The sequence below is a fragment of the Hypomesus nipponensis genome, chromosome 13, assembly GCF_054491055.1.
Source record: "Hypomesus nipponensis isolate SF chromosome 13, ASM5449105v1, whole genome shotgun sequence".
Taxonomy (NCBI): domain Eukaryota; kingdom Metazoa; phylum Chordata; class Actinopteri; order Osmeriformes; family Osmeridae; genus Hypomesus; species Hypomesus nipponensis.
In genome coordinates this window covers 9,395,975-9,420,067 of record NC_140373.1, presented here as the reverse complement: position 1 = coordinate 9,420,067, position 24,093 = coordinate 9,395,975, and the positions used below count along the sequence as shown (strand labels likewise).

Sequence of the window (24,093 nt, the reverse complement as noted above, 5' to 3'; positions counted from 1 at the left end):
GTCCCCCCTCAGTTCTCAGCCTGTTATAACACTCTTCACGCTCCCTGGTCTAAACAACACCAGTGGACACACACACACACACACAAACAAATTGCAATCTGGTCAACACATTTGTGTTTGTATACATTCAATGTTAAACTTTATTGCTGTATCAATAGAGTTGAGAAGAACATGTTACCATGTAGTTTTAACAGTAAATACAGACAAGATACTGAAGGGCATCACATTGGAAACATCTATTCTTCTGCTTCCTTGTTCACTGTTTGTGTCCTCCCTTTATTTACACTGTGTTGAATACCTGTTAAAATGTATGCCACCAAAGTATGAAAGATTCTAATTCGGTGCAACGAAAATACACAGGGCAGCGATAGGTAAGATAAGCTGTTTAATAATGCACCATAAATCTCCCGTGTCACAGAGAACACACATTTAAACTAAGAATTATTCATCCGATCAATATAGGGAAAGTCGTAGTAAGATGCACACGCACCGCAGAGGACGGCTGTTTACGTGCGCAACTTCTTGTGCGCAACCTACCCACCAACGTGCGTGGTTTCTGCGAAACATGGTTTCTGCGATAACGTTGACTAAGGAAACATCCAGAAGAGAAGAGCACCGACGCTACACGAAGTCAAAGACTTTAATCGATTAAGACGATATACAATATTGTTTTTACATTTTTATACGGAATCTGTAGTGGCGTTAGTAGCTTTGAAGCCAAGATGGTTGACTAACACTTTCTACAAAACTGTACCCTGCGCCCTGAAGATCTGTAAGCACGTTAAATGCCGTCTGGATATTACACGCACGTTTACATAACTTTGGGATAGCTTGCAATGCTCTCAAAGTACGAGAAAGAGTTAATAAGTGAGATATGGGAAAAACTGACTCCTGTGGCATCTGATATTGGAGCAGACGCTCTCTACAGGTATGTTAGGTAGGCCATTGGTTATATCACTATAGCCGGATTGTAGTCAAAGCTCTGAAGCAACGTTTTTGCTGGAATACCTTTAAATGTATGCAGTAGCCTATAAATGGTCCGCAAATAGCTTTGTCGCTGTAATAGAAAAAAAATAAGAAAAATAAACTATTTTATTTGGACTAGAATTGAATTCTAAATGCAACACGTGTTAAAGTGGAGGTCCATCATTGGAGTTTAGAGTCCTCTTTATTGCCAAGGTGGTAAAGTCCCAAAATATTCAAAACAGTTAGTAATCAAAACCATCGTTGGTCCATCGAAGATCCAAGTGTCTCTCCACTAAAAGGGATTCGGAGAACATGTGATAAGACTATTGTCGGCCATGGATAGCAGATTACATGTCCATATGGAAGGTAAAGTTCACCAAGTTTAAGGGATCCATTTAACTTTGTATCTTTCGCTGTTGCCTCCAGGATGTTCACGACTTTCCCCGGCACTAAGACTTACTTCGCGCACCTGAATATAAACCATCGGTCCCCACACCTGCGGTCCCACGGGAAAAATATAGTGCTGGCCATAGCAGAGGGAGCGCGAGACATCAGCTCGCTAACTGTTACCTTGGCACCTCTTCAGACCCTTCATGCATACCAACTTCGAATTGACCCAATTAATTTCAAGGTTGTCTTTCAGTCATATTTCTTTATGTTATCTCTCTTATTATGGAATTAGCTGTCAAATAAGAGATTTTACAGAATGGTATATATGTTTGTCTTATTATTAGGGGGCTAAACTTTGTACAAAGAGTATATCCCGACTTTTTTTATTATTTTGAAAAAAGGATGTTATAAACGTCTTCAAAATATATTTGATGAATTGTTATCAGAAAAAAAGTGTTACTAATCATAGTTTTATGCCGACAGTTTCTTTCTCACTGTATCCTCGTGACCCTGGCGTGTCACTTGAGGGGAAACTTCACACCAGTGGCGCATGCAGCCATGGACAAGTACCTCTCGGCCTTTGCAGCTGTGCTGTCTGAGAAATACAGATAACGGCACCAGCATATGACATGCATGTTCTATTAAATTATTTATAATTTATTTACTGAATATGTAGCTATTCATTAACGTATTTTTTTCCTTGCCTAATAAACTTTTAACACAAAATGTCAGTACAATTTCATCATTGAGCACTTCTATGGGATTATGCCAAGACAAAATGTATAGAGCCCAAACTTGTATACAGTATATCCTACATAAAACAGGTTCACACTGTTTCATTTAAAATGCTATATTTACACCCTCGTTTGGAGGGGATTAATTTATTCGTATTCTGTGAAGTCACAAACTACATCATCGCAAAACTACAAGTCAATTATTTTTCATTAATTTATTAATCTCAAGAATGATTTCGGCACACAGAATGGCACGTATTAGACAACACAAGCGTTCTGTCAGGCTGTGAAGTGGGGTAGGACCCAAATGTACAAGAGTACCGAGGCATTATGAGGAACAGAGGTTTAATTATCAAAATGGGACACAGAAGGGTACTCACACGACAACAAACAGGAACCTAAATACACAGAAACAAACAAGACACAGGTGGACACAATGAAACTAAAGAGAACTGAACGAGACACAGGTGAAGACAATGAGACAGCGAATACTAGGACAGGGCAAAACCAAAAACAACACGGGGGCACGGCTGTGGCCGTGACACGTTCATTGGCGCATGAGCATAACCTGGCGCTCTCCATGGTTCTGAAACAGTCCGTTTTGTCACACATGATCCATCCTGTATTGCACGATTATTTTACCCGGAAGTAAAGGACCCTTTTCGTTACCTCACATTGTAAATCATACCAATATTTTACCTATTTGTGGTCAAGACTAGTCTACAAGAAGATTGGAAACCTATTATATGGCAGTCAACCATTAGTTGAATAAAAATGAGAGATGTACTTAGGGCATTGTACGTAAGCATTCATCTTCACAGCACCAATAAATTCACGAAAAACATTGTATTTTGTTTTAAACGTCGTTTATTTTAAAATGCCTTTTCGTCAGCATCGGGGTCTAGATAGATAGAGGTCTACCCACCGGTGCAAGGCGAGGAGAGTATTTAATGGTACTGCCTGCCTAGGGCAGACACTACCACAGACAGGAATTTGGCAAAGGCAGCCTGCATGTCGGGGGAAAATTCGTAACCCATCCGCCCAGCGATAACAACAACCAGGCAATCAGCCAACAGCTAGAACAGAAGATGGATTACAAGATATGTCAGTCATAATGCAGATGGATGTAACTTATATGCTGGAACGTAAAGCTGCCCTTTACAAGTCATGCAGTAGGCTACCCTGAGCAAGACTAAATTCGCATCTACAGTATATTTTATTATATTTCAGATATCTGTACGGCTCACCCTGAAGTTGTCTGGGTCAACGTGCAGTTTCTCAGAGTGCAGCTCACTTAAGGCAGCATAAGTGTTCTTGATGTCATCCATGTTCTTCAGCGCGCGGTCCAGACCGTGCAGCACCAAGGTGCCATGAGCAGCAATCATCGGGTTACACATGATGGCCTCCGCATTGTACAGGTTACCAAACCCCCCGAAATAACGCTGGGTCCAGGGATACACGATTAGACACCTAAACAGGGAAGGAATTCACAATTTTAAACATTGACATGCACGTGCACACAGATAATTATGAACATCATTGTAACTAGATTAGATGATCAATTATCTTCTCTAAGAATAGACCACTTATAAACCGAGTCAGCTATATGCTCAAAGGTCAGATTTGGCTGGTGAGATGGTGTGGGAAATCAAGATCTGGTTAGACAAGCCAGCCCAGCGCGTACCTACCTAGACAGAGCCTCTGGCCCGACGGAGTCGTAGTCGAGCTTGGAGAAGATTGTGTTGATGGCAACGCGCTCGTCGTCTGTCCACTCGACCATTTTGACAGGTTATACTGTTTCTTGAGCTTTACAGGAAACTGTGTCGGTTGTACATCTGTCTTGGGTTTTTATGGAGTAAAGACGCTCCGCCTCTGTCCGGGAGAATACATCTGGTTGGCTGGCTGACTCCAGGTGTGCCGGCAGAGAACTGATGTTGATGCTGAAGATGATATTCTGAACGTGTGCAGCGATTAGATAACACCTTTTTCCTAGGTCTATAGGCCAATAACAATGATTTAGTTACTGTATAGGGTCTATTGAATTATTATAATAACTTTTAGTGAAGTTTTATGTATTGTTATATTAAAATAGATTGTGCATACATGTTTCAATTTAAATTGTGGTAGACTAATTGGCCATTTAAAGCATATAGTATATTATTTATAGACTTTAAAAATATGAATGTTTTATTTTCTGAATTAAGGTATCAACTTACTTGAACTGGTTTGTATTACTCTTTTGAGGAAAGCTGACGTGTACATCTAATCATTAACATTCGTTACTTTGTTAAAACTTAAATATAATAACAAATGTAGAACTTTATTACTTTTAATACCTAGTATCGAGTTATGAATAATAACCTTTACTTATTTATAGGTCGGTAAATATAGACTAAATCATCTAATATTTATCAAAAACATTAACAACTTATCAACATAAGTTTTTTTCTCCAGAAAACTAGTTTAAAAGTTCATGATGTTGAGTTAGATAATTACATTTAAATTTAGTCTTGGATACTTTGGTATCCATTCAAAAATACAATAATTCGTTTATTTGTGCATTATTTTTGGCACAATCTTGAAAAATAAACAACTCAATAAAACGTGTTTAATCCCATTAGTGATGTATTTTAATATACATTTGTGATTTAATTAGGCAAACTAAAGGAAGACTGTCTTTTAAAGATTTAATTAGGTGTATTTTATGGTGTTCATCTTTAAATATCTATTTTGCGCTCTGCTACTCTGTACTGCTTTCTGTATACATTTCAATACTCAAAATATGTAAATTATCTCTTCCATCAAGTAGACTCCTTGTATGATCGGTCTATTGGTCAAGTACGTTATAAGTGGCTTGAACTCTGAATTCTTTTTGCTGTCCAAGCATTTGTCAATATCGTGAATTTGGTGACAAATTTAATTTTAAATTGTCAAACAATTTAACACACCAACATGAACAAACCTTCATGTTACCTCACCCTGTGTAGCTTATAGGCAACTATTACCGTTTTAAGGTTTTCAAAATCACAAAACAAACGTAAATGTCATTGCACCATTTTTATTTCTCAATGAAGATTAATTTCAAACACGAGAGACACATCTGGCTGGTGCGACGTGCACGAACTGTGCCTGCTCTTAGCGGTATTTCTCAGCCAGGGCCAGGGATAGGAGGGCCATAAACTTGTCCACAGCAACGTGGACTTGGGGGGTGAAATCTTCGGGGAACAGCATGGCCAGCACCACAAGGATGCAGTGGGACAGGATCTAAGGACGGAGACAGAGAGGTATGACTTGGCTGGTAAGTTATGCATATAGCGACATAAACATTAATTTTGTATAACAGAAAGTGACCTGTTTTCCAGATCCTGTATCATGTTATGTTTACACAGTAGATGGTTTTAGTGTTACGTCAAGTAACACTTTGTGCTTGTTCTTTTGCTGTCATGTAAGCCTATTACCTTGAAGTTGACAGGGTCAATCCTGAGCATGAAGGCGTGCAACTCGCTAAGGGTCGTGAGACCACCGACAATATCGTCGATTTTGCTCACGGCCTCGTAGACGCCACCCATGACGGTGATTCCATGCTTCCTGACTGGGGGAGACCCAGGGCTCAAGTCCTTCCAGTGGGCGAAGTACGACTTGGTCTGAGGGTAGACCACCAGCATCCTAGGGAGGTACCAGAGAAAAAAAGCAGTGAGCACAATAAATATGATCCAGTCTATCCTCAATAAAAAGTTATGTTGTGTGCATGGCTATTGACTACAGAATAAAACTTAATTCGTAGTGCTAAATTTTGAAACCCAGGCTTGAAACTAATGGATTTACCTGGAGAGAGACTCAGTCCCGACCTCCTCGGACCTGCTGGACACCTTTGTGAAGAAGTCCTTGACTAAAGTTTTCTCCTTGGCTGACAGGCTCATTTTGGCTAACCACACAAGCTGCTCGAGAAGTGAACGATGCTTTGGAAGGAACTGGGGTTCTAGAACCTGAGGCCTCCTTTATGTTGCAGGTCCATCCTGCTCCTCCTCCACTGGTCTGTTATTGGCTCAGGAGATAAAGTAAGTCAAATGTAGGTGAAAGAGAGAGAAAGAAAGAAAAAAGGGGAGGGGGGTGCATCAGTTCTTTGAAATGTGGGTGTCGTCCCTCTTATCACGTATCTAAAAATAAAACAGCTGATCCACCTCGCAGAGTTCAGATATAGATCATATCATCAAGAGATAATGGGTCGAGAAGTAGACCATACTGGTATAAAGTGCTAAGTTATTGGACGATGTCGTGTGTTACGATCCAAACAGGTTTTTGATAGTTTTTGCGGCACAGCTAATTTTACATGCATTTTTTATGATGATGAGAGTGGACATATATTACTGTAACACTACGAGCACTCCTAGTGTTAAATGAACACTTTGAAATTCGTTGTGAGATAGTAAAAAGGGGAGGGGAATGGCATTGCCTATATCTGACAGCTAAAAATAGAACTGACACCCTCCTCAAAAGAGTAATTTTCAAATGTATTTAGCCTACAAAAAATTATTAAACATTATTTTCCCAAAACTCTTATTAGTGATTCTATTAATTTAAGCCTTTGTCTTTTTATATCAAAGAAATTCTCAAAATGAAGCTCAATAATTGTTTTCCTTTTTCGAAATGGTATAGGTCTCAGATGTAACTGGGATATGTTTGAATACGTCTGATGATCTCAGCCCTCTCTGACATAATGTGTTTGTTATAAATTCCCTGATTTGACCTAACTTAGTTCAAAATGTATCAATCCGTTTGAGGTAGCCTATTATGGCAAGTCGACTCTAGATTTGGGTTTCCATACTGTAGGTGCGTGTGTGGTGAAAGATAACCGTAGTTTGTCATTCTTATCTCAGTGTCTAAAACTATATATAGGCTCATGGCACAGCTGGTTGTGGATACTGTATGGATCTGTGGGAAGATAATCAAGCTCGAGTACTCGGTTACGTTTTTCTGTTAAATATAAATAATAAACGTACAATTATTGTTTTGTTCTATAGCTACGCAACAAAATCATATTTTGTTCAACATCACTGAAATGACAATCCTGCATCCATTTGCTTCATCAAATGTGTTTGCCTATTGGCAAATAATAATCATAAACATCTCAATATAATTGAAATGTTTTTAAGCAGGCTATGCATTTATTAGTGTTTCGACGTATTGGTTAACTCCTGGATCAGATTAGACGTCAGAGGACAATTGTTTTTAACCAAACAAAAAAAAAACAAGTACAAATAAATGTTATTTATTTAATACAATTCATGCATTTTACAAACAGCAAGTGCAGATGGATATCGGGAACCGACCATGTGGGCCACACCAAAGAAGTTGAACAAATCTGGATATTCGTGGTACTGTTTTTGTATAATAGGCTACTGCAAGGATCTTCAACGTTTTTCAAGCCAAGGTTTCCCAAACTGATGGCGAGGTAGAGCAGGGACCCCCTCATGGGCGTCGCCACAATATAACTCGGGGGGGTTCACGTCCCCCTCACTTAAAAAAGAGTAGTTTAATCCCCCCCCACATTTGCAAACAAAATACTAGTGCATGACTGGTAGTATACTTGTCCAGCGTTCTTTCCATTGCTTCACAATAAAATCCGTTCCACTCTTTATCAGTAGGGGGAATACCCATAGCAATAGAAATCCACTCCGCGTTTTCTTAGTTTCCTACACAAACAGCATCATCACGCACGCAGATTCAACTCCCATACTCTTTGATCGAAACAAATAAAACTCTTTGATCGAAGCGTCGCGCTTGCAACTAATATTTCAGACATGGACTGTTCCACAGACGAGATGGACATAAGGAGTTTGATTTCAAGGAAGAGGAAAGTAAGTCAGAGTTGCCCAAGTTTTCCCTTCAGTGGCCAAAGCACCCTTCTGAGAGTGAGACATTCTCTGACTATAATAGCATTAAGTCACAAAGATCCTTCTGCAATCATTATGATTATAGTTACATAAGCAAGCTATACCTATAATTAGCACTAGGCAATGCCATACTTTATTTACCCATTACAAGTGGAACAACATTTGTTGATTTCTTAATCTGGGTCTGAAATATGTTGTGCTTTTGGCCGTGCTCAGACCTAGGCGTTTGTTTCGGGCAGAAAGCGATGACAACATCCTTAAGGATATTTGCTTCCAAGTAGCTACAACAAAAACAAAAAAAATCTGGTGTTTTTTCTTTATTGCCACAACAACCATGCTAATCTGAAATTAACGTTAGCTAATATCCTAGTTTTTTCTGGACTGAAAAAAACAATGATTTCAGAAAATTTCATTTTCATTTTATTTCAGAAATGTGTTCCAAATTAAACAATGTTGCTAAACGTTGTAATTTTGGCCATTTGCAGAATTTCATTGCTACATGTTAGTCTGTAATATGAAGGCAAAACTAATTCAACCATTAAAACCATTTCATCTGAAAGCTTATAGCCTACCCACAGGATGTAATGATCTAATGAGACAAGAGACACGTCCTTCTCTCCATATTAGTATGCTGCCCATGCACAATAAATTGGTTATTACTAAATAGAGTATATGGCTGATACTTTTTTGGGCTGTGCCATTTAGGGAAACTGATGAAGAAAAAAAAGTGTCCCCCCCATTCTCAAAATGCTGCTGACGCTCATGGACCCCCTATATAAATGGCATACAGTTGTGTTTACATTATACTGGGCCTAGTGCCATATATAAACATAGCTACCCTGTTATTGTGCATTCAATACTAAGCTATTCAAATAAGACACAGGTTCATATATTCATTAACATTTTTATCTTAACATGTGTTTTATACGTCAGCAACTGACAAGTGTAAAATACCAAATGAAAAGAGCTAAAAATGCCATATATCACGGTCGATACGTTCAAGCCTCAGTTTGATATTTCCCGGCATGACCTCACTCTATGGTTATTATTATATGGAAACGACAGTACGAGCGTTCTGATTGGCTAATGGGTAGTCATGCCAGCCACGTATTGACCTCATCGCCGGTCCGCGGTCTGATAAGTATTAGCCTATTAGGTGCGTTCGGTTCGACATGCCTGCAACTGCATGAAACGACCAGCGAGAGTAGCCGCTTGCAGTCGGGGAGGGGTTAAAAAGTCGGACAAAAAGTGTAACCAGAATTCACTGTTTCAAGTCAGCCGCCTGTCGTTCTCCTGTGCTCTAGCAACTCCGCCCAGGCTGCGAGTTTTTCAGAGGAGATCTCGGTCTGTTTTTATGCGTTGACACAACCAATCCCGTAGGTTGTCAATCAGCCACCATGTCGGGAACACCTGTAGGGATGTCTCACTAGCACAGACAATAAATACACAAACAGAGATTTGCTGTCCCGCCCCCAAACATGTTCAAAGTGATGGCATTTGCCCCCGTTACAATTCCCCCCTTAATAGTGGTCGTCCCGAGCACAGTCCTGATCCATTCAATGTGTCCATTTTATTCCCGTTACACAGCTACAAATATGTTATCTATGTCGTTCATAACTGGACTTTTAAGTTTTTTATGGCCAATTTAGTACGTTCTATCATCTTTTATGTTTATAGAGCTGTTTTCTGTGAAATCAGATGCGTTCTCGGAGAAAACGATTGATAAACGGCCTTTATCTGGCCTGCATTGGAACTGCTCCTCCTGGCTCTCCGCCATGAATGACACCCACCCACCGCTTCAACGGTCTATGGGCACGTTGACGCTGCCTGTGACAGGGTCCATGAGCAAACAGATTACGAATGTGAAGTGAATTGCTGTTCAACTGCAACAACACGTTTTTGTTGAAAATACATTCGTTAAAAATGCTGAAGACCCAATGACTAAACCAATGATAGCATAACATTCATCTTGAACTGTTGTTTTGATGTTCATTGGAACGTCAATGGTTCTTTCTCTTCATTGGTTGAAGAGTTATGACTTTTGTTTTTCAGGTATTGTTGACTGTTCCTATGCGATGAAAATTAATTAGGTCTAATCTCAATGGTAAAAAATAGGTTCAAATAATAAAAACACCGATGTCATGAAGCACATTTTACAGAAAAAAACACAACCTGTTAGGTTTAATGCATTTTCTGTTCTTTATTTAAGAGTTTATCATTTAGAAGTATCTGTATCCTGATGCATGTAGGCTCTAGTGGTACTGTCTGCACAGGGCTGACACCACACTATTCAAGAACTTCTGCCAGTGCGCCTGCACGGTGGCAGTGAAAGCAGGTCCCATCTTAGCGGCCATAACGACGGTAAGGCAGTCTCCCAGAAGCTAGAAGAAAAAACGAGACAGTATTTAAAAAATGTTAGAAATAGAAAATATAAGAAATGTCTATTTTAAAAAGTAGACATGCAATTGTGTTACCCTGAAGTTGTCTGGATCAACATGCAGTTTCTCAGAGTGCATCACACTGAGGGAGGCATAGGCTCCCTTGATGTTTTCCATGTTCTTCAGGGCAATATCCAGACCGTGCAGCACCTTGATGCCATGGGCAGCGACTTTTGAGTTCCCGATGATGGCTTCCGCATTGTACAGGTTTCCAAACGAGGCAAAGTAACGCTGGGTCCAAGGGTACACGATCAGACATCTGCGGAAAAAACAGGATTGACGTGAGGTTCTGCTGGACAGTAGCCTAACTGCAATTAAAATGAGTTTATCCTCTGTGCAAAAAATTAAAAATGGATTAGACTATCTGAGGAACATATTCCTTCAACGTTTCTTCATTCGTTCGTAGGCTGTGCCATAGGCAGTTTTACGGTTACCTTTGCAGAGCCTTGGGCCCGATGTCTTCATAGTCCATCTTGTCGAAGATGCCGGTGATGCAAGCGAGCTCTTCTGCTGTCCACTTACCCATTTTTCCTGGTGATTGGTCTCTGGAATATGAATAATAATAAAAATTCTCTAGCATCCCCGCTATTTATGAATCTTATTCACTCCGCCCATTGACGCATGCCATTACTTGATAGTGACGCATATCAGATAAGTGTTGTGTTTGCTTCGATTTGTGGCGCACAATATATGCCATCCACAAATATTTTTAGAGTTGCAGAATTGAAATATGCATTTTTCTATAGCCTACATTGAAATACAGGCCTATCCAACCCATGTGCCCATCGATTGCAGGGCAATTGGATAATTTCAGTTTTAGGATGAATAATGTCAGTTTTTAGGATGAACTATCATTCAAATGTGCAGAGACGGATAGTTTGTTAGAAACAGCTGGGCTCTGTTGACCTCAATTAGCCTATACGTCCTAAAATTGGTTGGAGCCCCCATTTAGACTGTTTATAGTAGTTAGACCCATACACTTATGTATTCAGTCGATTTATTCAGTCTGATATTCTACTCTGTTTCGAGTTTACGCATGTATCTATTAAGAATATGCCATATAGCCTACTCCAAACATAAATTTACTGTAGGCCACCATCACAGGGTAGATATTATTGCTTGCTTTTTTCTACTCTTGCACTTCTGAGGTTCATGTTGTTTAATTGTAACTTACATGCTCTTATGGTTCTTCCCTTTGGGACTTATTTGTTTTTTCATAATGTATGCTTCATGTTTTGGCTACCCGCAATGTTTGGGGCTATCTCGTTGTTATGATCAGTGACCATGCACTTTTGTAAAGCTCTGTCTTGGAAGTCGCTTTGGATAAAAGCGTCTGCTAAATGCATAGGCCCCACATGTAAATGTTCAGTAAATAATAGATGTACCGTAGGCTATATAATAGCAGACTACATTAGGAGTTTAAGTATGAAAAACTGAAGGCTAAGCCGCTTCATGGTCAGTAACTAACGATTTATCGTTTGAAATGAAACACATGCTTTATCTCACTGAGCAGTGCCCCCCACCCTGCCCCATTTTTGCCGTTCCCGAAGGGCATGTTGGTTAATATCCGAATAACATTCTTGGGCCAACTTGTGAAAATAGTCTTCGTTTTTTCTTCACTTCCATGGGCCTAATAAGCTACTGTAGGCCTATATAGGCTACTGTAAAACAAAAACAAAAAATATCTATTTAAGACTAGTGTTCAAAATACTTTTTTCAAAAATGTTGACGTTAATAACTGGGCTTTTATATTCTTACATAAATAATTTAGATTATTGGCATAGTTAACAACCGGACCACATCCTATTTAAAGTGAAGACGAATCCCTCCTCTTTGATATCTAAAATGTTTGCACACCACCACAACATGTGAATCCACAAGGGCCGGGTTTCCCAGATTCGTTAAGAAGCTCTAAACGCTAAGAGCTTCTTAGGAGCGTTCTAAGAACGCTCTAGAACGCTCTTAGAATGCTCCTAAGACGCTTTTAGCGTTAAGAGCTTCTTAACAAATCTGGGAAACCCGGCCAGTAACTCTAAAATCAACCTGATGTGGATCCCCTCTTAATTTCCTCTAATTAGCCTTAGCGTTATCAGCTGAAACTGATCCAATTTGGCACCACTGACTGGGTGTGCGCTCACAGTGCACAGCACGGTTACAGCATGATAACCATTATCCTTGCACTGAGCCTTTGGTAATATCTTTATTCAGAAGAAGTAGAGAAAGATCCAGAACGAACTTCAAGGTGAGGTCGAATCAAGATCATATGTTTGTATTTTTGCTTCGATGTATTCCCCATATCTTTCCTAAACTATATTATTTTAGATAAAACGAACATGAAAACGAACTACAAAACTAACTTAACCCCCCCCCCCCCATGTAACTTTTGCTTGAATTAAATCTATTCCTATGGCGTCTGCAATTTTTTCACTAGTGTGTTAGCAGCAGCTGGTCTTGTTGAAGCCAGAAGGATAAAGCCAACCTATACCCACATAATGGGACCGTGTTTAGCCTATACCAGCAACTTAAAAGTGATATTAACAGGTAAGTAGGCCTGTGTGATCCATTGGATAGTAATATGATATCCCTGTAATCTTGACCAATGTCAGCAGTCAACTAAGTCAACTAAGGTTAGTGTCTGTATTAAATTGATGAATTATTGTGCAGGAACAACAGCACGCTGAAGCTACAGATGAGCAAGTTGGTGATTAATCGCATTGCATTAAATTGCAGTTTTGGGATGTTTAGACAGTGTTACCCATGAATGTTATTATTCACACTTATACTTGTAAGTAGTAATAAGGTGCTATAAATTGGGATGCCCAAATGTATGCATCATATAATTAATTAATACATTATTTCATTGTTCAGAAGTCCAGTACAGATGATGTAGGCCTATTACAGCACCTTAAAACCTGAACCAATTGCCTACATATACAAAAAGGCTGTCCCTAAGCTGAACCCAAACCTACGTCCTTGAGCGAAAGCCACGTTGGTCAAAAACTTGTCCAAGCAAGGGCGCAGGTTTGCATAGGGTCCATAGGAACTAGTCACAGTTTGGGAAAGACACTGGTCCCCACCAACAGTTTGTTAATTTTCAATAAAAAATATTTTGCAAAACTCATTCATATTATGATCTATACTATGTTCGTCGCCCAGTAAAGTGAAAAATACATTTCTAAGTTAACCAATGCGCCCTCGAGCCTGCGAGATAAGATTGTCATTTAATTGGCTGAAGTGGCAGAGTCAGGAACACTTCGTGAAACGTGACTTGCAGAAAGAGAGCTGGCAGTAGTCTAACACGATAGCCTAAACTATTAAATGAGTCACGCTCTCTCCGAGAAGTAGCCTACCGCAAAGGAACATTTTGTTTTGGTGCATCCCGTTGCTGTCCAATGCAACTCTAAAAGATGACAGCATGAAACAATAAACGGCAAATATCATATTGTGTTTTGGTATCGTTGTTTTTCTTTCATGAAAAGTTGAAAACACTATCCTACATAGCAGAACAAGAAGTTATGTAAGTTAAAACGAAGATGGACGTTGCAACATTTAATTATTTCTCCCGTTAGACAGACAAGCAACTTTTGATCAGCTGCATAGTCTTGAGTAGAAGTAAAATTTATTTAAAAAGGGACATTTACTGTCATAAAAAGCTGAGCCACAGGCTACACACCTTCATAGATGCACATAAGAGTTAGAGGCTATAGGAAACATATATATTGAACAGGTTAATGTCTCCTGTTAAAGTCACAAACAACTCATTATCAATCTTGATGAAGCTGGAGAGGGATGTGGTCCATCAATTATAATGTATTTGAAGTCATTCTTGTGTTACAAACGCCATACTGAAGATTTCTTAAGGTGTGAAACTCACATATGATTCAATATACATGCTTGGCAGGCTACACTTGGGCCAGTTGTTCCATCACTTTCAATATAAACAATCATGATAAACTTTTCCCTTCAAGAACATTGAGCCTTCTATAATATAAAAACTTGGTTGGTACATTGCTGACTGCTGTAAATACATAAACGGAATAATTGATCCCTTTCCTTTATTTGGTTTTCTGAACAACAAAATCACACAAATGCTGGTACAGTTACATAAATGATGTCCACAAGGCTACATGATGCACTTTCTGAGAGGAAGAATGAAAATAAAACAGAACATGTCCAAAGGGACCCTGATAACATACTGATGCACCTGGACAAAAATACAGTTTTACCGCACTTGGTTACTAGTAAATAACGCTAATGTATAAACAGCAACAATTTTAAAAATGATATTTATCTAAACACATTGACATTCCATTTGATTGTTGATGGCCATTTACTTCCATATCACCCGGGTCTTCTGGTCACCAAAAAACAACCTGAGAATAAATGGTTGTAAATAATGAAGTGAGTTAGTCACCAGTAGACTATAGTTAAAAAAGTAGGCAATATTTTGGTTTATGTCATGTTAAAATAACAGAAATACAACACAATGCATTTTTAGAAGAATTTTCTGAAAGCCAGGAAAATGCTGTTTCAATTTTAACATGTGCAACCTCAAAATACATGATGTTTAAATGAACTTGAGAAGTAAAATATGTGTATTTTTTTAACAGAAGTAAGAATTATTTTACTAAATACATTTTAATGTACTGAACATTGAAATGTTTAGCTATTATAACTATATTTCACTTGAATAATCAACCATGTTCAGCTGAATGTTTCTATTTGGATTTCAGGTCATGAAGCCTTGCCTTGACATCAAATGCACACAGCACCTCTTTAGTAAGGAGACTAAAAGGCAAATCCCATAGGCACCCCCCAGACCAGCAGCTCCATACCTGACCATGCAGACAGTGAGGAGGGCTCCACAGATGGGGCCCACCCAATATACCCAGTGGTGCTCCCAGTGTTTCGCTGCCACTGCGGGTCCGAAGGCCCGGGCTGGGTTCATACATCCCCCAGACACAAACGCACTGGGACAACAGAAGATAGACCTTTAACACTTTTAACCTTCAGACGTGGTAGTGTTTCTGTGCTCCATGTCTCATCAAGCCAGGTTGTTCTAGTGTTTCTGTGCTCCATGTCTTATCTGACCAGGTTGTTCTAGTGTTTCTGTGCTCCATGTCTCATCTGACCAGGTTGTTTTAGTGTTTCTGTGCTCCATGTGTCATCTAGCCAGGTTGTTCTAGTGTTTCTGTGCTCCATGTCTTATCTGACCAGGTTGTTCTAGTGTTTCTGTGCTCCATGTCTCATCTGGCCAGGTTGTTTTAGTGTTTCTGTGCTCCATGTGTCATCTAGCCAGGTTGTTCTAGTGTTTCTGTGCTCCATGTCTCATCTGGCCAGGTTGTTTTAGTGTTTCTGTGCTCCATGTGTCATCTAGCCAGGTTGTTCTAGTGTTTCTGTGCTCCATGTGTCATCTAGCCAGGTTGTTCTAGTGTTTCTGTGCTCCATGTCTCATCTGGCCAGGTTGTTTTAGTGTTTCTGTGCTCCATGTGTCATCTAGCCAGGTTGTTTTAGTGTTTCTGTGCTCCATGTCTCATCTAGCCAGGTTGTTCTAGTGTTTCTGTGCTCCATGTCTTATCTGAACAGGTTGTTCTAGTGTTTCTGTGCTCCATGTCTCATCTGGCCAGGTTGTTCTAGTGTTTCTGTGCTCCATGTCTTACCTGGCCAGGATGTTGGCTGTCACAACGAGCCCGATGCAGAGAGGAGCCAACGGAGTCTTTGTTTTGGCGTTGACGGCGCCCATACAGACCACCAGGGTCAACACCAGTGTCATTAGCATCTCTGCCACCGTGGCAGCGCCTACGGCACCGCTGGTCTGCACCACGTCAAATGCCCCACCGGCCGCACTGGAGAAGCTGGCGCTGGGGGAGACTGCCTGAGGGGAGGAACACATTTCAGGTTTCGAGTAAAAAATTTGAAGATGTTTTGGGCTTTATTGGATCGTGACAGTTACAGAGAGACAGGTAAGGCATGGGAAAGAGGGGAGGACATGTAGAAATGGCTTTGAGCCAGAATCAAACCCAGTCCATACACATGTCATACCGTGTACAGGCAGTGCTTAAATATAAACACAGCTGGTGAGTTGTCAATTAGGATTTCAGTAAGCATGGGTATTTACTTACTTTGGCCAGCGCAGCTCCAGCCATGCTGCCTAAAAGCTGAGCCAGAACGTAGGGTGCTAGCAGAGCCAGCTTCATCCCCCCACACAGGGCCACACACAGCGTCACCGCAGGGTTTAAGTGCCCCCCACTGTACTCGCACAGGACATTATGTATTCAAGGCAAAACATTACATTGGTAAACAATACAATTATAGAACTCTGTTGGTATACTTTCCAACCAAAATCCATCCCCAACTAGCATTGTTTTGTAAAATCCATTTGTTCACTGTTTTACAGAAATATGGTGGATGTTTAGAAATAAATGGACTTTTAAATCTCAAGTCACTTAAAATATAGTAGTACATCACAAAATGGTCATGAACTTGCAAAAACTCCATGTTCGAACTTATTACACAACACTATTACAGGTGTTTTACGTGTGAGCGCACTCGTATGAGAGCACATTACAGTGAGACAGTGGGAGGTGTGTATTTCCTCACCTGATCTCTCCAAACACCATGATCAGCACACCCAGAGCCAGGCCGTGAGCCAGAGCAGGCTGGAGACACCCCGACAGCCCTGCGTTGCCGACCACAGAAACGCACCCCACAAATACAAACAGAGCTGTGCCCAGCAGCTCCGCCAGGCAAGGCTGGATGTAGTGCTCAAACACACTGCTCTCACTCCTGGGGGCCTCCCTGGCCTTGCCTCCGGACTCCACAACATCGGCCCCGCACACGGTAAAGAGCTCTGACTTGGACTCTTTGACGGACATGTTTGCGTCCTGTTGTTGCCGCTTGTCAGGTCCACCTGCTCTCGTCTCTGCAGAATGAGTGCCCGCTGTGTGTGTGTGCGCTGATAAACTGGAGTGTATGGGGGGGGGGGGGGGGGGTTGGGGTTGTGTCCGAATATGTTGTGGGAGGATTTCTCCAGATTCCCACCCCTTAAAAGTTGGATTGGCATGGGCTGGAGTATGAGCATCATTGTAAATCTTATGTCATAGACTGCATCAGTGTGATACTGTGGGTACAGATCTGTCTGCGTGTCCCATTTCCCCTGGAATGAACCCCACCTGTTCAAGGTCATACTGGAGTAATAATCATCAAGGATGTCCCCGGCTCCAACTGAGTCACAGGGGAGCTTGGGTCCGGAAGGAGGCTAAACTAACACTGTTCATGGTTTCTGTTCTGTGGGGTTCCTGTCAGTTGTGGGTCTCCGTCTGCACACCGCGCTGGAAGGGCACGTACACACACGGCTACCATCCAATCACAATCAGACATTAGATCAGAAGAACAAAAATAGGTGTAAGGAATTTGTGAAATTAAAATAAAAGCAGGGGATTCGTTCCAAAAAAATGGATGTTTATTCACAACTCATTTGCAGTCATAGTCTTTTACATGCAACACTGTCAAAACATGAAATTACATTGACAGTCTAATGGAGGCAAAATGGTTGCAGGCAAATCTAAATCGATTGTGACTGGCGCAACTTTTTTTTTTTTTTTTTCTTCTAAACTGTTCTATATGCACTACATAGGTAAACTACTCCTTTTTGGGGGGGAAAATATATTGAATCAGATGACATTTAGCAGTGCAGTTCAGAAATAAATAGCAGAAATTTGGCTCAAAACATTGCGGCACATACAAATCTTGTCACACAGACAAAAAGGATTCCAACATACTTCACCCTCTCACCACAAACACAGCCAACTCATTCAACAGTTTAAAACCAACAGAAATCAGAAAAATAACATTTTCCCACAAATGAATACCGTCAGTCCTTTCCAGCATAAACTGTGCTGCACTGAACTTTCAGAGGGAACAACTCGTCTTCTTCAACAAGAACATCTGGCTGGTCTCGAAGGGATGTGCTGAACAAACATAAGCCAGCATGGCAACCGCTGACGCGAGTGGGTTTTCACTACCATAGCGACGGGAGCTCGAACATGATGAGACGCTTGACTCCTTCCTTCCTGTCAAGTAACATGTCGAGGAGGAAGCGACGGACGTTGTCAGCCACGGCGGGTCGTGAGAGGACTTGGAGATGCTTCAATGGAAACGTGACAGGCAGCAGTATTTCTGAAAAGACTGCGACAGGAGGATGTCTCTTGATACTTCCTCCTTGAAATGTCCCTAGCTTCTCCTCCTCGACGGTGCTCGTAGTGGAGGAAGAAGGTCTGGCTGGAGGGGGGTCACGGACAGAGAAGCAGGCCAGGCCCCAGCAGGCCAGGCCAGCTTGTGCTCAGAAAGCCACGTGAGAAAGTCCTGCGAAAGATCATGGTTGGTCACACTGATATATCCATTTCTCCTATGTCAAATCGACAGAGAGGTAAGTAACTGTAAAAGGTATCAGATGGGTCGATAGGGAACATACAGTACACGTACCTACACCCCTTACTTACACCCCACCCCCTCATCGACACCCCACACACTCACCCTAACCCCATCCCACCCCCTCACCTACACCCCACCCCCTCATCCACACCCCACACACTCACCTTAACCCCATCCCATCCCACCCCCTCACCTACACCCCACCCCCTCATCCACACCCCACACACTCACCTTAACCCCATCCCACCCCCTCACCTACACCCCACCCCCTCATCCACACCCCACACACTCACCTTAACCCCATCCCTCACCTACACCCCACCCCCTCATCCACACCCCACACACTCACCTTAACCCCATCCCACCCCCTCATCCACACCCCACACACTCACCTTATACCCACCCCACACCCCGCCTACACCCCTCATCTCATCCACAGCCCATGCCCTCACCCAGGCTGAGCTTGTCCTTGGTGGCCCAGCAGATGCTGTAGTGTTGGAGCAGCTGCTGCAGCAGCTCCTTCTCATCCAGGAACTCCAAACGCTCGATCCTGAATACACACAAAAACACATTGTAACAGGCAACACAGTTGTACCTCATGACAACCACTGACTCGTACGTTGGGGGGCTGGGATGGTGTAGCACGGTGGTCACCTGGCCACATCTTCCTGAGGGAGAACACTGTAGACTGTCATCATGTCCAGAGCGTCTGCATGCTCCCAGCCTGCCTTTAGAAAACGATCTTTCTGAAAACACAACCACACACACATGGTGTGTAAAGTGAAATAAACAATACACCTACTCCGAATAACAACTGAAAGGGATGATTCAGAGAACAATTTCTTAATATTGAGACCTGCTATACTATAAATTCCTTATGGTAAGATTAATATTATATGTATTACTTAGGATCACTTTGTTAAATAATAACAAAGTGGTCCATACATATCAGCACACAGCAAGATTCCAAATGCTCATTTAACTCCAGGGGTGTTACTTTGACTTGTGGTGTGTTTACGTGCCTACACAGGCAGTGCAATCAAGGTTCAACCAAGTTAACTGATAGCAGTTCAGTGGTTCAGCACTAAGGCCTTGAGAGTGGCTGTGAGAAACCTCCTGAGGACTACAGCTGTTCGAAATGACATCGCGGGCTGACGTGGTGTTTTGCCTGTGCCTTTCGGTTTGCTTGAGATCGCCGTGTATGATGACGGTTATACGAGTGTAGGGTCGACTTAAACGCTTGGTGCCCTCGGTGATGAAGGCTGTGGTATGGCTGCAGCGATGTTTGTGAATCGTTAGTGGAGTGTTGGTCCAGGCGAGGCTGGATGTGTTCCCTGTAGGCGAGCCGTACCTGGGACTCCAGAGACTGGCAAACCTCCACTCCAGCCAGGTTACACTGACGACGCTGCAGATTCTCTACCATCACCTGGCCAAAGCGGTCCATCATGTTGACCTAAACAGAGACAGTATGGGAGGGAAAGAAAAAGAGAGAGAAAGAGGGGGGGGGGTATGTTAGAGAGAGCAAGAGAGATCATAGAGAGTGAAGGAGAAATGGTAGAAAGAGAATAGAGATAGAGAGAGATAGACAGAACGAAAAGGGTGTTGTGGTCTTCCGTTGATCTAAATGAACCGACATGGCAGATTAGCCCCACACGCCCCATGAAGCAGAAGAGGCGAGCGTGCACACAGCTGGACAGAACAGCAGTATTTACCTGTTCATAGTTGATGAACATGGCAGTGTGGAAGGTATCTGCAGCCCAGTGCACCAGCTTGGAAGCCTGCTCTGGAGTCATGTAGACCAGGACACACTCGGACAGGAACAAGGTGGGCAGCCTGCAACATCGCAGCAGAAAACATGGTGTATGGTCATCCCCGAGACGTCAAGTTACCAAGAAATAATCCTGTTCTGAGAAGAGCTGTTCGATTGGTGATCGACACAATACAGTGACCACATAGCTGTGGTCGTCTAGTCTTTTCAAAATGTGTTTTTCCATTGATGTATTACACTGTTAAAATGCTCAAGTATTAGCATTAGTCATTATAGAAGGGACAAGTACAAAAAGTACTTATTTAAAGTACTTATTTGAAGCCAATACCTCACGGGGAGGAAAGAACAGCGCCACAAAGACAATATAAGACCCTGAACACGGAGTCCTTAGTTGACCTGACGCCAGGACGTGAGCAGGCTTCCACACAGACATCAAAGACAACGGCAGCGTCTGACGCACAGAGCAAGTGGTGGCAATAAAGCACTCCCACGGGGGGGGGGGGGGGGGGGACTGTCGTCATGAGGAACTGACCACAGGACATTTCACCCAAAATATCCACACCAGGACTGTCCCGTTCCATATCCACAATGCCACCACCAAACATCCTAAAGTATTGCACAATGACTGGGCTACTCATACGACGATGGACACTCACATTACCAGGTAGTACGTTTATGGGGGAAATATTTCCCAAGATACTGGTTTCTGTTATTAACAGATAATGTGTTCAACACAACAAAACATAGAACTGACATACTTTTTTTCATGGAGTCTAAATTGAAAGTGACACTCATGCTGTTCAATTGCATGTTTTCAATGTTTAACATTGTTATGACAACAGATGACTGATGACTCACTCTGGGTCCAGTTGGAACTTCTTGAGTTTTTCGTCTAACCCTGAGATGTCCCGGAGGTCTGCCCCGATGATGCAGTACCTGTCTGAATCAAGGCTGTGGCCATCTGAAGGGTGTACACACACACACGTACACACACACACACACACAACATCTCAGTTCTCTGGCAGACATGGGTAGAGCAGGAGCAGCCAGTGTGAATTACATTCTGATTAGTGGTCTTCAACTCTGGTCCTCAGGGCCCACTGTCCTATATACTTTGGATGTTTCCCTACTCTAACACATCGGATTCAAATGAATGGCGTTATCAAGCTTCTGCAGAGCTTGATAATGACCCATTAATTTAAATCAGGTGTGTTGGAGCAGGGAAACATCTAAAACATCCAATGGGCCGAGGGTTGAAGACCACTTGGTTTAAATTGTATCTTTGATACAAATGGGTAAGGGGTTAAACCCACTGGTTTTTCAGGTGAAAGGAAATTAAGTAGCTTCCTCTAGTCCTATCAAGTATTTCATCATATTTAGTTGTTTACCTAGTAGTAGTGAGTCAGTGGAGTGGGTCTCGATGAGAGGTTTAGACAGGGGTGGTTTTGTCCTGAGAGAGTAAAAACAGAGATATACATTAACACCTTCAATACTTACTTCAATACTGCCCAACTCCAATTTTCAATAAAAATGTATGTGAACAGATCAAATTAATCTAATGCCTATTTAATGAATGGATGAAACATAACTGACTACTGTTAGTGCAGGTACATTTTACAGGTACAGTAATGGATCCAAATGCTCATGCCTATTTCTGACAGGTATGTTTAAAGAAGGGCTCTGTCGCCCTCTACAGGATACTCTCAGAGACATCAGGATTTGAATGACACAAACAAGCCTACAAACAAGACTAGTCCACTGACTTACTTGATGTTGTGTATTTTCCTGGCAACGATCATGGGAAAGTCAACTTCAAAGTATTTCCTTGGCATTAGGTTTTCGTCCTAGGAGTCCAAACATAAAGTGTAACATGAAAACACTTCCCACCTTAAGCACCAGAGTGAGAAAGGAGCAGTGTTAGCATAAATTAACTAGCTTGTGGTCTCACTGTTGAGCCAGATAAACTGAGCACTAACAACAGTATCCAAAACAATGTCAGGTCATTCAAGGAGATCTCTTTCCTACCTACCTTTAGTCTCCAGAAGGTGGTGTCCAGGCCAGCCCCAAAATTGACAATCTGACAGTCACAATCTGTCTTCCTGAGGAATGCATCCAGCAGGTGGTTCATCCCCTGCACACGGGCATAGTAACCTGGGACATTTTTTTAAATTCAATTCTTTAGTAGGTGATAGTTACATACTCAGATAACAGGTGAGTACAAACATGTATTGGTGGTAGTTATTGGGCCATCTTTCTGTTTATTTTGTTATGAGCTGGCCTGAAAAAAAATGTTTGCAATATTGACAAACAAAATATAGCATCCCGTTTCATTTTAACAGACTGTATTAACTGTCAAATTAACTGTTAAAACATATCAATGACTGACCTCTGTTAATTTCAGGAGCCTTCCTCTCGCCTACTGACCTCACAAAGTATTGGACATAAGGGTCAGTCCAGTAGCCTTTACTGGTTGCAAATCTGTGAACCAAACGCGGGTGTTGAATTGGATGACATTTTATATACTGCTGAATACACTATCATCACAACGGTTTGTTGTGGTTCTGGATGATAATAGCTAGTTCAGCTACAACTATATGGTAGGCTACCTTTTAGATGTCGTTGCATCGTCACAGGTCGCCCTCACTGCTTCATCTGCAGTGTCGGAGTCTGTGAAAGGCTGTCTTGCTGCCATCTTCAAATGTTCAACTTTAGGTAATATTTGACAGTAGCTTGCAAAGCCCCATCGACCTCGCTAGCTAGCTAGAGCCTCTAGCTACTGGTGTCTATTATGAAAAGTGGCTGTGCTATTGTAATCACGTTACAGAAAGCTAGTTCAATTGATACTCCGCCCAAAAACGATCCCTTCTCAAACTTTAACTAGCTATATCAGAATATGTTGCGTTACAATAGCTCAATTCTGTACAACAGAATATTCTCAATGCTTGTTGTTGAATTACTGCTAGCTAGCTAGCACACTTCTCTCTAGTTTGCCCTGCCTGGCTTGCCTTATCCGCTTCCGTTGGAGTGTTCACGCATTCAACGCTCCATTCATTTTTTCGCTCCTTTCCATTGGTCAACTCACTACAACACCCAATAGCGTCAAAAAGAATAATTATAAAGTATTCAGTGTGATCAATGTATATCACAGGACAATGAAACAAAGAAACAGAACAAGAATTGGGTAAACTTAAACTTAAAGTTAGTGGCTTTTTGTATAGGATAGGAATTGTATAGGACATTTTATATTGGGCTCAGTCCAAGGCGATATGATAATTTAAACTCCAAATATTTAACATGTCATATGTATCGAGGAGATGCTGCTACTGAATTATTAAAGTAATTTCACCTGTTACTACTTTGTTCAATACACATTGCTTTTCAAAGTGTCTGTTGATAAAGTGACTCAGTATTTGGTCATTTAGGTCATGTTAACCATGTCAAAGAACAGTTAAATATCTGAAAGCCTAGTA

The 24,093-nt window shown here is 41.6% G+C and overlaps 6 protein-coding genes and 1 long non-coding RNA gene across 7 annotated transcripts; 2 read left to right on the top strand and 5 right to left on the bottom strand.

Moving 5' to 3' along the window:
• The first annotated feature begins 561 nt into the window (after nucleotides 1–561).
• On the top strand, nucleotides 562–2,087 carry hbae4 (hemoglobin alpha embryonic-4). The gene is made up of 3 exons (XM_084671126.1): nucleotides 562–928; nucleotides 1,393–1,597; nucleotides 1,840–2,087. Exons 1-3 carry the CDS (start codon nucleotides 837–839, stop codon nucleotides 1,966–1,968), a joined length of 426 nt encoding a protein of 141 aa, XP_084527252.1. The 5' UTR covers nucleotides 562–836; the 3' UTR covers nucleotides 1,969–2,087.
• Nucleotides 2,088–2,957: 870 nt separating this feature from the next.
• LOC146259916 (hemoglobin subunit beta-like) lies at nucleotides 2,958–3,903 on the bottom strand. The gene is made up of 3 exons (XM_084669728.1): nucleotides 3,779–3,903; nucleotides 3,338–3,560; nucleotides 2,958–3,166 (listed from the first exon to the last, which is right to left on the bottom strand). Exons 1-3 carry the CDS (start codon nucleotides 3,868–3,870, stop codon nucleotides 3,038–3,040), a joined length of 444 nt encoding a protein of 147 aa, XP_084525854.1. The 5' UTR covers nucleotides 3,871–3,903; the 3' UTR covers nucleotides 2,958–3,037.
• Nucleotides 3,904–5,148: 1,245 nt separating this feature from the next.
• Nucleotides 5,149–6,047, bottom strand: hbae5 (hemoglobin, alpha embryonic 5). Its single transcript, XM_084669729.1, has 3 exons — nucleotides 5,916–6,047; nucleotides 5,549–5,756; nucleotides 5,149–5,354 (listed from the first exon to the last, which is right to left on the bottom strand). Exons 1-3 carry the CDS (start codon nucleotides 6,008–6,010, stop codon nucleotides 5,226–5,228), a joined length of 432 nt encoding a protein of 143 aa, XP_084525855.1. The 5' UTR covers nucleotides 6,011–6,047; the 3' UTR covers nucleotides 5,149–5,225.
• Nucleotides 6,048–10,131: 4,084 nt separating this feature from the next.
• LOC146259914 (hemoglobin subunit beta-like) lies at nucleotides 10,132–11,014 on the bottom strand. Its single transcript, XM_084669727.1, has 3 exons — nucleotides 10,857–11,014; nucleotides 10,459–10,681; nucleotides 10,132–10,365 (listed from the first exon to the last, which is right to left on the bottom strand). The coding sequence occupies exons 1-3, from the start codon at nucleotides 11,000–11,002 to the stop codon at nucleotides 10,237–10,239; spliced, it is 498 nt and encodes a 165-aa protein (XP_084525853.1). The 5' UTR covers nucleotides 11,003–11,014; the 3' UTR covers nucleotides 10,132–10,236.
• A 1,464-nt stretch (nucleotides 11,015–12,478) lies between these two features.
• LOC146259913 (uncharacterized) lies at nucleotides 12,479–13,869 on the top strand. The gene is made up of 2 exons (XR_014729587.1): nucleotides 12,479–12,664; nucleotides 12,854–13,869. It is a non-coding gene; the product is annotated as an uncharacterized LOC146259913 (long non-coding RNA).
• Nucleotides 13,870–14,472: 603 nt separating this feature from the next.
• aqp8a.1 (aquaporin 8a, tandem duplicate 1) lies at nucleotides 14,473–17,335 on the bottom strand. Its single transcript, XM_084670039.1, has 5 exons — nucleotides 17,023–17,335; nucleotides 16,545–16,671; nucleotides 16,083–16,297; nucleotides 15,258–15,392; nucleotides 14,473–14,795 (listed from the first exon to the last, which is right to left on the bottom strand). The coding sequence occupies exons 1-5, from the start codon at nucleotides 17,295–17,297 to the stop codon at nucleotides 14,753–14,755; spliced, it is 795 nt and encodes a 264-aa protein (XP_084526165.1). The 5' UTR covers nucleotides 17,298–17,335; the 3' UTR covers nucleotides 14,473–14,752.
• Nucleotides 17,336–17,862: 527 nt separating this feature from the next.
• Nucleotides 17,863–23,642, bottom strand: lcmt1 (leucine carboxyl methyltransferase 1). The gene is made up of 11 exons (XM_084669723.1): nucleotides 23,230–23,642; nucleotides 23,010–23,101; nucleotides 22,653–22,774; nucleotides 22,391–22,467; nucleotides 22,012–22,073; nucleotides 21,482–21,584; nucleotides 20,568–20,688; nucleotides 20,207–20,308; nucleotides 19,510–19,601; nucleotides 19,308–19,405; nucleotides 17,863–18,786 (listed from the first exon to the last, which is right to left on the bottom strand). The coding sequence occupies exons 1-11, from the start codon at nucleotides 23,313–23,315 to the stop codon at nucleotides 18,764–18,766; spliced, it is 978 nt and encodes a 325-aa protein (XP_084525849.1). The 5' UTR covers nucleotides 23,316–23,642; the 3' UTR covers nucleotides 17,863–18,763.
• Between the last annotated feature and the right edge of the window lie 451 nt (nucleotides 23,643–24,093).

Excerpts from the sequence above, each read along its gene's own strand:
- hbae4 (XM_084671126.1), top strand. The coding sequence starts at position 837 with ATGCTCTCAAAGTACGAGAAAGAGTTAATAAGTGAGATATGGGAAAAA. Across the intron at positions 929-1,392 it reads GGAGCAGACGCTCTCTACAG|GATGTTCACGACTTTCCCCG; the intron begins GTATGTTAGGTA and ends TGTTGCCTCCAG. Across the intron at positions 1,598-1,839 it reads TTGACCCAATTAATTTCAAG|TTTCTTTCTCACTGTATCCT; the intron begins GTTGTCTTTCAG and ends TTATGCCGACAG.
- LOC146259916 (XM_084669728.1), bottom strand. The coding sequence starts at position 3,870 with ATGGTCGAGTGGACAGACGACGAGCGCGTTGCCATCAACACAATCTTC. Across the intron at positions 3,561-3,778 it reads GGGCCAGAGGCTCTGTCTAG|GTGTCTAATCGTGTATCCCT; the intron begins GTAGGTACGCGC and ends TTCCCTGTTTAG. Across the intron at positions 3,167-3,337 it reads TTGACCCAGACAACTTCAGG|CTGTTGGCTGATTGCCTGGT; the intron begins GTGAGCCGTACA and ends CTTCTGTTCTAG.
- hbae5 (XM_084669729.1), bottom strand. The coding sequence starts at position 6,010 with ATGAGCCTGTCAGCCAAGGAGAAAACTTTAGTCAAGGACTTCTTCACA. Across the intron at positions 5,757-5,915 it reads GGGACTGAGTCTCTCTCCAG|GATGCTGGTGGTCTACCCTC; the intron begins GTAAATCCATTA and ends GTACCTCCCTAG. Across the intron at positions 5,355-5,548 it reads TTGACCCTGTCAACTTCAAG|ATCCTGTCCCACTGCATCCT; the intron begins GTAATAGGCTTA and ends CTCCGTCCTTAG.
- LOC146259914 (XM_084669727.1), bottom strand. The coding sequence starts at position 11,002 with ATGCTAGAGAATTTTTATTATTATTCATATTCCAGAGACCAATCACCA. Across the intron at positions 10,682-10,856 it reads GGGCCCAAGGCTCTGCAAAG|ATGTCTGATCGTGTACCCTT; the intron begins GTAACCGTAAAA and ends TTTTTTCCGCAG. Across the intron at positions 10,366-10,458 it reads TTGATCCAGACAACTTCAGG|CTTCTGGGAGACTGCCTTAC; the intron begins GTAACACAATTG and ends TTTTTCTTCTAG.
- aqp8a.1 (XM_084670039.1), bottom strand. The coding sequence starts at position 17,297 with ATGTCCGTCAAAGAGTCCAAGTCAGAGCTCTTTACCGTGTGCGGGGCC. Across the intron at positions 16,672-17,022 it reads ATGGTGTTTGGAGAGATCAG|TGGGGGGCACTTAAACCCTG; the intron begins GTGAGGAAATAC and ends GTGCGAGTACAG. Across the intron at positions 16,298-16,544 it reads CTGGAGCTGCGCTGGCCAAA|GCAGTCTCCCCCAGCGCCAG; the intron begins GTAAGTAAATAC and ends TCCTCCCCTCAG.
- lcmt1 (XM_084669723.1), bottom strand. The coding sequence starts at position 23,315 with ATGGCAGCAAGACAGCCTTTCACAGACTCCGACACTGCAGATGAAGCA. Across the intron at positions 22,775-23,009 it reads GGCTCCTGAAATTAACAGAG|GTTACTATGCCCGTGTGCAG; the intron begins GTCAGTCATTGA and ends AAAATGTCCCAG. Across the intron at positions 20,689-21,481 it reads AAGTTCCAACTGGACCCAGA|GCTGCCCACCTTGTTCCTGT; the intron begins GTGAGTCATCAG and ends GCGATGTTGCAG.